Source organism: Canis lupus, chromosome 7, assembly GCF_048164855.1.
Source record: "Canis lupus baileyi chromosome 7, mCanLup2.hap1, whole genome shotgun sequence".
Classification (NCBI taxonomy): Eukaryota; Metazoa; Chordata; class Mammalia; order Carnivora; family Canidae; genus Canis; species Canis lupus.
In genome coordinates, this window is record NC_132844.1 from 64,069,227 (window position 1) to 64,081,320 (window position 12,094).

A 12,094-nucleotide genomic window follows, 5' to 3' on the forward strand; every position below is an offset into this window, starting at 1 on the left:
ACAAAATATAAAAAACAGAGGACAAAAAGCCATCTTCAGTGAAACAAGGAAATAGCCATAACCTCAAACCATAAGAAAAGCTGCCAAATATTATGAAATTTGAATTATGGTGAGGGAGGGTGCTGAGAGCCAGCACATTTACCCTCCAACCTCAGGCAGGATACAGTTTCCCCTTAAAGAAAGGATCACAATTCTCAAATGCAAATCCAATGATCTTTTGGTTACAGTGATGAGATCTAAGAACACAGGCAAGTATGGGGGAGGGGGACAGTATTAGATAGATATTCATTCTACTCCATGAAAGGTAGATCCAAAGAAGAAACCTGAAAGACGGGTCATTTTTATGGTCAATGGTCTTGGCTCATGGCCAGAAAGATGGTGTTTAATGAATGCAGTTCAAGGAGTTTGTGACTTACAGGGTTATATTATCCCAGGCCTGTTTGTGCAAAAAAAAATTGAGGAAGGTATATGCTCTTCAGGCCCAGAACATAACAGATATAAAGTAAAAGTATTCAGGGCACAAAGTCACCCAACCCTCAGACTATTCTTTAGGAAAAAGATGGATGTGTTCAGAGGTAAAATTATCAGAAAGAAAACAGCTAAGACTTATCCATGTAAAGGGAATAGGGTGGAGGGTAACTAAGAAACATATATTTGAAGACTGATTACATCAGGGAGCAGAGGAAATGTGCTTCCTTGTCTTAAATATGTAATCCGTGCTTAAAAAAATATATATAAAAGGGATTACAAGAGAAGAAGATTAAAAGCAAACTTGGGGAACTCAGAGAAGAAATGACAGAGGAAAAGAAAGCCATTGTAAAGATGAAAGTGCCAATAGAAGCAAAAAAGAAGGAGGAAGAAGAGGAGGAGGCAGCTGAGGACGGGGAGGAGGAAAAAAAGAGGAAGAAACATGGAGAGATAAGGATGCAGAAAATGAGAGAAGGTACCACCTACAAAGAGCAATGAGCAAGCCCTGGGAGCTGCTGCTCTCTGTAGGCAGGTCTCAGGCAGCAGAGGCAGTGGCAGGAGATGGGAGGGTGTGAGCAAGGGGAGAAGCTGGAGGATTTCTCTCCCTCCCTGACTTCCCCAGGTGAATGAGAGCAAAAAAGGATCTTGGGAAGATGCTGCTCTTAGGACTCAGCATCTCTCTGTACAGAAACAAAAAAAAGAGAGGGGAGAGAAGAGATGAATCAGACAGCAGAGAGGCGTAGGATTAGTCCCTGAGTAAAAGTATTCCTATAAGAAGCTGAGATAATAACTCAGATTGTTTTGGCTTATCTTACAAATCAGGAATACACATGCAGGAACTGGCAGGAAGTCCATTTTGGCTGTCATTTTAAGCACAGAAGCTATTCTTTTAGCATTTCTTGCTGATACATTTTTGTAATTTTTTGGCAGGCTGACTTTTGCATCCAATCCTTATATTGGTTCAAGCTAGGAGGAAGGGGACAGGGGTCTTAACAGCCACCAAAAATCTTCAGCATGTAATTTGATCATGTTTTGGGTATGCCCTTTGGAGTCTTGCCAGTTGTAACAGCAAGAGATCTTCATGGCCATAGAGAGAACTGTGGAATCTTCAAAATGTGGAGAGAATATTGGACCATACAACAGAGTGAAACAGTGTATCTAGCAGTTGCCTTCTGTGCTTCTAGAGTTCTTCCTTCCCCTGAGTGACATGGTCCTCAAATTCATGTCTGTTACTGATTTGATGTCTGACCTCAAACGTTGCATTGAGAGTTATCACAGTCAATCTGACAGGATAAACTCCTTTTCTAAGAATAAAATAATACAAATTTATATCTGAGTTCTGCTTGGCATGTTATCAGTACCGATCTTATTGCCTGTACACAAGCGAGCAAAAGCTATTTTCAGTTTACCTACAATCTTGAGCTCTGGAGTGTGTATAAAATAGGTTTTCCCTAAAGACAAATCTACTGAACTGCTGTCAACTCTTGAGAAGATCATTAGACTTTTTGGCCCTATAATATTGTGGTTCCGGTTATGTATAGGGTCACACATGGAAATTATTAAACCAGACTGAATTTTAAAAGGAAAAGGGGGGGGGTAAATTCATTTTAAAAGGTGCAAAGTGTGCTAGATAACAGGGATGAGTTACTTATTGCCATCAAGGAATAAATTTAGCTATGATGCTTCTTGTAGTCAAGTACAAAAAGGGGGGAGAACATTTGGAATCATAATTTCCATTGTTCAGAGAGCAAACCTTTGCTCTGGTGATGATGTGATGAAGTCTTGTTCAAGAATGATAAATAGAGATGATAGTCGGACGGAACTCTGATTTAAGATATGGGTAAAATTCCTTCTCAGTTTGCATATGTGCCAATTTTAGCATATTTGGCTTTTTATATAAATGTGCTTGATTTTCATTTGTCAAATCCTACAGTAATGACCCATCAGGAGGCAATCTTCTGAACTCTGACATCTAGCAGGAGAAGAGCCATCTCTAATTCTAACATTTAGTTTTCCTAAAATTAAGTCATCTAATAAATCTTTGAGGATGTGAAAGTTAAAAAAAAAATCTTTCAAATTGATCCCAGACTTGTTAGGAGGTATATATAATCAAATATAATAAGCTATTATTATCAGAAAGGTAAATAATATTTGCTAGAATATTCTTATTATATGTTCCAGGTTGTTCCAAAGCTTGCTTTTAAATTTTATACAAAATTTGTGTGGCTAATTTATTTTTCTCTTTTACAAAACTACTTTGATAATATGCCAGGTCTAGAAATCCTGCAACTAGGAAAAATGATATTGACTACTTTTCTAAAAGCCATGTATCGTATATAGAGAAAAATCAGGAAAAAAAAAAAAAGCTATTTAGGATCATTAATTCCAACAGAAGTTTCTCTAATTGGGCATATTTTGCTGCTAGTCACTAATGATCTAAAACAGCCCCAGGGAAGATCAGGGAAGTGTCATGTGCTATACCACTAGGTTTGGTCAGGCCTCACTTCCAGGCTGAATTAGTGTACATCAAGGATGTAGTGGGCCTTCTAATCTGACCTGTTTGCTATGGGAAGAATCATTTAACCAAGTGTAGAAGGGCTAGGGAATCTTTAATTAAGAGTGAGTTTTAACCTGAAAGGCTGAGGTAACCTAGAAAACACATAGAAGTCAGTATTTTTAGTCTTCAATTCAGATAGAATAAACGACCAGAGGAACAGATTAGTTAGGCTATCTGGCTAGAAAGTGTTATCAAACAAGGAGAATTGGAGTGGAAATCTGAATTTTGGATTCTGCGGTGCTCTTTTTTCTTTAGTTGGTGTGCTTTAAAGAATCTCAAGTGTATATATTATATACTCTGTTCAGTCTAAGAGATTTTCTTCACCTGGCCTATTCTAAAGTATAGTGGAAAAAAAAAAAATTAAAGTATAGTGGAAATGCCTGTTGAGCTGTTTCACATCAAAATAGAAGAGTTGTTGAAAAAAAAAAAAGATTTTGTTACATAGGAATGGAATATAAGCTTATAAGAAATAAAGAATCATTCAAAGGATCCTAGAAATAATGTTACATGCAATTTAAAGAGATTATTTGAACTCTGTAGGCCATATTATCTATAACCGTTTTTTAATTGATTTAAAAACATGATATTAACTAAAAGAAAAAAAATTTTTTTTACCAAAAGCATAATAGTATATTATATAAACACAACATGGTATTTTACTTATCAATTCTTGCCCCTAAAATCAAATTGTTCACCCTTAAAAATGGCTACACACGCACACACACACACACACACACACACACCAACCCTATCATGAAACAATGAAAAAAAAGTGAAAATTTTAATTCACAGAGAATCCTTATTGATCTGCCAAAAAGAATGTGTGTAACAACAACTAATGAATATATGTAATGAAATCTTAGAGCATCAAGATTAGTTGTGCATCTCTAGAAACCCTGAGAGGCTTAGTCAGTTAACTGTCCAACTCTTGATTTCAGTTCAGGTCATAATCTCAGAGTCCCAGGATTGAGTCCCGTGTCGGGCTCTGTGCTTAGCAGAGAGTTTGCTTGAGGATTCTCTCTCTCCCTCTGCCTTTCTCCCTGCTTGCACTGTCTCTCTCTAAAATAAATAAATATTTTTTAAAAGGGAAGATGAATAAACAGCCTTTTGAGAATGTTCATCAACACTGTCTGATTCTTGTAGCTATACCATTTCTTTTCAAAAAATTTTTTCAGCCTACCAATATCTCCTGTTTTGTAGAAAATGATTCTTGTTCAACGAAATTTGAGATTTTTATACTTATGAAGTAGTTTCTGGTAGTGGTAGCCCAGCCAGAGCCAATAAATGGCTTGGAGGGCAGGAGAAGGAATTTTTGTCTTCACTTTGGGCATGTGGTGTTTTCTTGATTTAATGCTATATTATAAAAAGTGCCCTGCAAAAGCAGTTTTAAGTACCATGCCTCAGCCATATTGCTGCTTCAAGCTCCTTCTGTATAGAGAGTTTGAAGTCACCATCATCTGACAGGATCTTTTTGAGTCACCTTTTATAATGTGTACTGCTTTTTATACCACACAAAGTGAGCTGGCCACCAAAACACTCATAGATCACACCATTGCCCTTCACTGGCCACTATAGCAAATTATTCATATGACGTCATCATTTTTTTAAATGGTGAACATTTAAAAATCCATTTGGAACAATCCATCCTTTGGCTTTTTCCAGAGTTTGGATATTAATGATCTACTATATGCACAAACATTAAATGTCCTTTCTGTGAACACAATGACTAATGCCAATTGAGAATAGTCCAAGGGAATTCATGAAGATAAGTGAATTTTGAATAGGCTTATTTGAGAAGGAGAAAAGGAGCATACTTTACCAGTAAGAAATGCTACACAATACTTGACCAGCAAGAACATTCTAGGTAAGAGAAATGGCAGTTGAAGATGTAGAGGGTAGTCCGAGAGCCCTGGAATCAGGCACAAAAAATAATGGAAGCCCAAGATAGGTAGACAGATTTGAGTAGGTCTTACTTTTCCAAATTTAATTTCTAGACTTAAATAAGTTGTATTCTGTGGACTTAAAGAGTTTGGGGGGAAAAAAGAGTTTTCAGATGTGGTCTCCAGATATATGGAGATTTTTAGAAATTATGGCACATGCCATAGAGTTTCCAGAAAGCTAGAAATAATAAGGTTAAGAATTAAATAAGTGGTTTTGAATGCATGTTATATTATGCTACGGTTACAATGATGTATAAGACATAGTCTCAGCCTCAAGGAACTCAAAGTCTGGGTGGGAGGAGGAAGGAAGTAGAGAGCCTTTGTTAGAGAGGTAACCTTTCAAATGGCCCTTATTATGATAAATCTAGAAGGGACCCAGGGAGCCTGGGTTTTTAGACTTATGCCCCATAAAAGAAAGTCATCTATTTTCAACTTTTACAAAGAGAAAAACATATTTGGAAAATGACAAGTTAATATTTTTGACACGAAGCCCTAAGACAAGAATCTGATCAAGGATTCTTAAATAACTGTCAGTAAGCAATTAGTAAAGAGTCAACATTGATTCACCATAAACTATTCCATTCACTTTTTTGATAAGGTCATAAAAATTCATAGGTCAAATGAACCCAATTTATTTAATAAAAGTCTCTTAAAATATCCTTGGAGATATAAAGAGAAATTCAAGGAATATGAAAGTACTTGGGTTGAAGCCAATTGGAAAATGTCCATAACTGTTACCTAATAGGATAGAGAATAGGAGTGTTCATGTGGTGTTGTTGTCCTGCTCTATGAGATGTCCTACAAATTGTTTGGATGAGGATATTCTCATTTGTAGATAGCACAAAGTTGCAAAAAAAAAATCAGTTCCAGAATTATCTCAAGATACTGTAGCATTCTAATTAAATCAGTCATCAAATAAAGTGTCTGTGTGCGTGTGGAAGTGCACACGCGCACTTCCCAAACAAATTTCAGAGCATGAGTAAAAGGGTAGAGCAAAAACGGCAACTTCAAGTGCTACTCACTGGCAACACAAGATTTAGATTGCCCAGATTCCAGTGTCCTCTGCTGTGGTTAGGCTATGTTAGAAAGAATATGTGCAATTCAAAGTGTCACAGTGCCTGCTTAAGACACACTTGAAGGAACTACAGATATTTAGTCTTAGGGAGTGTGATAGTTTAATTCAGGGATGTAAGTAGGATTTACATAATCAAATATCTCTTAAAAATATTACTCTGTTTAATTTTAATTTTAATTTTTGTCTGTCTGCAAGGTGAAGAACAATTGGAGGATGCAAGAGTAAATATGGGGACACTAATAAGTAGAGAATGCCATGCCTAAGTGACAGATAAAGGATATTTGGAGAGAAGTAGAGGTAAATTCAACAGGATTAGAATGGATTGGGTATCTATGTGTAGGACACAGAATGAGGGAAAGTGATAAGGTAGTTTTGGGGGATATTAGGTACAAGATGCTGGCAAGGCATTTTAGAGACAATTGTCAGTCAAGCTGATAGACATTCTAATCTAGTGTACAGAGAAATTGTGGTTGGAAATGAGAGTAAGGGAGGCATCTGAATATAGTGAATATCAACAGGGATGGACATTTATATGATCTTTTTTTGATTCATGGGCCACTTCAACACTCAGTATAGCTCTTTGCAGCAAACCAAGTCTTTTCTTTAAGATTTTATTTATTCAGGGATCCCTGGGTGCCTCAGTGGTTGAGTGCCTGCCTTAGGTCCAGGGCGTGATCCTAGAGTCCCGGGATCGAGTCCGACACTGGGCTCCCTGCATGGAGCCTGCTTCTCTCTCTGTGTCTCTGTCTCTGTCTCTGTCTCTGTCTTTGTCTGTCTGTCTGTCTCTCTCTCTCTCTCATGAATAAATAAAATATTTTTAAAAAGATTTTATTTATTCGTTTTAGAGAAAGTACAAGTGGAGAGAGGGGCAGAGGGAGAGGGAGAGAATCTCAAGCCAAATCCATGCTGAGTGTGGAGCCCAACACAGCGTTTGATCTCATGATCCTGAGATCATGACATAAGTTGAAACCGAGTCAGATGTTTAACCAACTGAGTCACCCAGGTGCCCCAGCAAAGCAAGTCTTGTTATAGTATTGCCAAGACATGAAAACCAAAATTATGTAAATTTGCTTAAGATTCAAACACTAGTAAATGACGGAACCAGGACTTGAAACCAGGTATTCCAATACCAGATTCTAAGATCATTAGTATGCGACTTTTAATCACACTAGAGTGCCTATCCAGTGATAATCAGAGCTATAGAGAAGAGCTTTCCAAGGGGAAGAAATATGATAATCACAGTTTGGGACATGATTATTTTAGGTACTAGAGAGAAAAGGATCCAACAAAGGAAAAGGAGATAGCAGTTAGCAAGTGTCACAACACGGGGCGCCTGGATGGTTCAGTTAAGCTTCTGACTCTTGATTTTGGCTCAGGTCATGATCTCAGGGTTGAGAGACCAAGGGGCATATTGGACTCCATGCTGGGTGTGGAGCCTGCTTAATATGCTCTCTCTCCCTCTGCCCTTTCCCCCACTCACTTGAGCTCTCTCTCTCTCTCTCTCTCTCTCTGACTCTTAAAAAAAAAAAGGTGCCTGAATAGTGTCTGATTCTAGAAACCAAGGAGAGGTGGGGTGGGTAGAGAGCTTCCAGAATGAGGGGATGGTTAACATTCTTAGATGTTACCTAGAGGATCAGGATGCTTATTCTGAGAACAGACCACTTTCTTTACTGCACATCATTCACTCTCATTTCACTTGTTTTGTCTTTAGCTCTTGAACTAGATTACAGATTTCTTGAGGGCAAGGTCTATGTCTTATTTTCCTCCCAGTCTTTGTGCTACCTAATGCAGAGCTGTAGCCATAGACTGATATAAAATATGAACGCTCTCTGCATGCAGATGATTAATCATCACTAAAATTTTTCCAAAGACATAGGCTCTAGTGCCAAGAGCACATTTGTTTAAAATGTGCGCTTAAATTTGAATGAATCTGCCTAAATGGTGCCATCTGTTCTTGGGCAGTTTCAGAAATGTTTTAATACAATTTTACCTTTAAAAGGACGAATGTAGGGGCATGCTTATGAGGCATAAAGACACCCTTGAATAAACACCGAGCAGACACCAGCACATTCAATCACACTTAAAACAGCTACACATAAAGAATGTTTTCTGAGGTTTAAGAAAATTTTAGCTAAGAGGACACCAACTACTACTTCATGCAGGAAATATTTATGAGAAGTTACAAAATTGTAGGCATGGACTCCGACAGCATATTACTGCATTTTAATTACAGACTCCAGAAATACAATTTAATTTGATGTAAATCTCACATTCCTTTGAAATGGGTACATTCTTCCGTTATTTGCTAATGGCCACATTTTACTGTGATTTCAGTATATCCATGAAGAGCTAAAGACAGCTGTTGGGGATGGCCTCTGTGTTACTCGCTTATATCGATCGTCAATTTGACTTTTGTGGCAGTACTGTAGGATTTATTGTTGTGCGAATATAACAGTGAAATGAAACCCATGTTTAAGTTCTGCGAATAACTTCCAGTCACTTTCAAGACACCTCAACTTAGGTTCTAAATTTGAGTTTGCGGTTTTACAGGCACAGTTATTTGCTGATCCACTTCAGCATGCAAAATCACACACTGGCCAGATCTGGGTATGGTTATTGTGGCAACAAGTAATGGGTCATATTTTCAGCCTATTTAACTCACTCGCTACATTATCATCACCAAAACAATGCCAGTATTTTGACATCTGTGTGTTTTGCTAGTTGGTGTAAATCAACAATGGCATATATCAAGAACTCATATTTACAGAAAGAATTTCTAGTTAAAATAGCATCCAAGTGTGTTACCCTATCTGAATACATGTGCATCCATATGGAAATTCTTTCATTAAATCTCATTTTGCAGAGATGGAGAGTTGCACATATTTACTTATATGAACATTCATTTGGAATATTTTTAGATGATTTTTTTATCTTTAGGTATCAGAATTTGCTTCTGATAATTTTATATACCTAGGATATTACAAGCAAAATTGAAGTCCTCTCATTGGCCTTTTGCTTCGTGTTCCTCACAAAGACAACCATTATTATTAATTTGCTGTGTCCTTCCAGTGCATATTTTTATACTTTAATGACCTAAATTACAGAACCAAGAACAAATTTTCTACATAACATTGCTTTTCTACCTAAATTCTATCACAAATATCATTTTGATCATCTAAGTTTATATCATTCTTTAACATGCTATTTTTCTTCAGCATTTCATAAATCCCATCTGTCAATCTATCCAAAGGGTGCTTCACTTTAACTTCTCTATAGTTTGAATTATCCTAGTTTATTCATCTTTTCCACTACAGATGTTCATTTAGGTTATACATCTTGTACCAATTTTTTGCTATCCCCAAACAGTGTTGCAGTGAATGACCATATGTGTGTATATCATCCACCCCCTTCTCTCTCCTGGTGTTCCTTATTCCAGATTTCTCTCCAGGAAATACACCTTGTGGTCTTTTGCTGGGTTGTGGGTTATATACATCACAACCTTACCACATATTGTCAAATTGCTCTCAAAAATGGGTTAATTTATATTCCCACTAGCAGTATATAAAAGTTCCTGTTTCCTTGTATCTTTACAAACCTTATTTCATTAGACTTTGTTATTTTTTTAGTTGTGCCAGTCTGATGGACATAAATGAAATGGTTTATTGGTATGAGTCTAATTATTTGTCCTGATTATTTGTGAGTTTGAGCATTTTTTTAAAAATACTCAGCATGTTCAGATTTCCTTTTTATAGGTTGCCTGTTCATATCCTTTGCTCATTTTTCTTCTGAGTTGTCTTTTTCTTATTGACATGTGGGAGTTCTTTATTTCAAATATTAATCTTTTGTCAGCCATATGAATTGCAAATATCATTTCCCAATCTCCTACTACTAGTTGGTAGATTTTATCAGCCAGAAGTTCTTCAATTTTGGATAATTTGGTCAAATACTTTCAATCCATTTTTGTGTTTAATGTCTTATCATAAAAGACCCATTACCCGGGGCACCTGAGGTGCTCAGTTGGTTAGGCATCTGACTTGTGATTTTGTCTCAGGTCATGGTCTCATGGGTTGTGAGATTGAGATCCACATCAGGCTCCTCCCTCAGTGGGGAGTCTGCTTGAGATTCTCTCCCTCTGTTCCTCCCTCTACTTGCATTCTCTCTCTTTCTCTCAAATAAATAAATAAATCTTTATTTAAAAAAGATCCATTACTACCGTGGGTTGACTATGATGTGCTTCCATATTTTCTTATATTAGTGTTAAAATTGTGTAATTTCATACATAAGTCTTTAATACATTCTGTAATTTACTTGTGTGTCTGATATGAGAAAGCAACCTAAATTTATTTTTTTTCAAGATGGAGAACCAGTTATTTCAGCATCATTTGTTAATTAGTCTGTCCTTTCTCCACTGCAGTGTGATGTCTCCTCTATCTTACACAGAATTCCTAAATGAGCCCAGCATGTTTTACTGACCTCATTATCCATTCCTGCAGTGACACCATACTGTTTTAATTACTGTAGGCATTATGGTATACCTTGATGTATAGCAGGACAAGTCCCTCTCTCTTGTTCTTCTTTAACAGAATTATTTTTGTTATTTTTTAATATTGGGTCTTCCATCTGTGTTTTAGAACCAATTTGTTCTGTTCCTCAAATGTAATGTGTGGTATTTTTATTTCAATTGCATTGAATATATAGGTTAATATAGAGAAATTAATATAGAGATGAATTTTTAGTTTTCCTATCCCTGATATGGTATATTAATATCCAGGACACCTTTTACTCAGGTTTTCTTTTGGTATCTTTTAATATCATATTCTCTACAAATCACACATTTTTATAAAATTAATCCCCTGTTACATCATTGTCTTTGTGGCCATTGTAAGTAATGTTACATTTCCTAATTAATTATTGTTGGGTTATTAGAAATTTCTTGATTGGTGTGTTGATCTTGCATCCAGCAACCTTGCTAAACTTAGTTTTTAATAGTTTGTAGATGCTCCTGCATTTTCTACATAGACCACCGTATTTTTCTATATATAATAATTGCTTTAATCTCCTCTTTTCCTGTCACTATAACTTGTATTTCTTTTTCTTATTTATTACATTAACTGGAACCCCCATTCACTGTTGGGTAGTAGCAATGATACCAGGCATCCTCGACTGAGAGTTGTGTTTATTACAAGTGTGTAATGAATTCCCCCAGTGCATCTGTTCTCACCTTTTTCCCCATGACATTCACACTGAGCATTTGCCATATGGCTAGCCAAGATTAAGATGGGTCAAGGTTACTGTGGTCAAGTAATGAAATCAAGTTATCATATTAGTAAGAGAACCCAAGCTTTACTTCATTTGAACTCTTTCCTCACTTTCTGAATCTACCCATCCATATCTGTTGTCAGTCACTCAAGAGACAATATGTGAAAAATAACTAACTTTAAGAGATCTCAGCTACAAGTGTTTTTGTTGAGTTTGACAGTATTGACTTCATTGGAAATGTTGTAGCATTAGAAACATAAATCTAAGTTTTTTGATAGCCTGCAAAGATTCTCATTGTTCACATTAATTTTGTTTTGCAACTTCTTTTTTATAGACTCCGATGAACCAGGCTTCAACTCGTTCCCACTGCATTTTCACTATTCACTTATCAAGCAAAGAACCAGGATCTGCGACTGTCCGGCATGCCAAACTTCACTTAGTTGACCTGGCTGGTTCAGAACGAGTTGCAAAGACTGGAGTAGGGGGCCAACTTCTAACAGAGGCCAAGTATATCAACTTGTCCCTACACTACTTAGAACAGGTAAAAATGGGCACAATGGGATGTAACTGTATCTATCATTTGCTGATAAACTTTGCATCAGGCACTCTGCTGGTATCTTTATTTTGTTGTTTCCTTCTTTTATTTTGGCAGAATATACATGACATAAATTTCATCATTTTAATCATTTTTAAGTGTACAATTCTGTGTCATTAAGTTCATCGCCATCTATCTCCGGAATTCTTTCATGACCACAAACAGAAACTCTATACTCATTAAACAATAATTCTCTGTTT

General features: G+C 36.6%; 1 protein-coding gene across 18 annotated transcripts in view; it reads left to right on the plus strand.

Moving 5' to 3' along the window:
* Positions 1-12,094, plus strand: part of KIF6 (kinesin family member 6) — a 380,711-nt gene that overhangs the window by 113,286 nt on the left and 255,331 nt on the right. For all 18 annotated transcript variants that reach the window (XM_072833153.1, XM_072833146.1, XM_072833145.1 and 15 more), the window contains one exon: positions 11,634-11,840. In XM_072833153.1, coding sequence (XP_072689254.1) covers positions 11,634-11,840 — 207 coding nt within the window. The remainder of the gene's footprint in view (positions 1-11,633; positions 11,841-12,094) is intronic.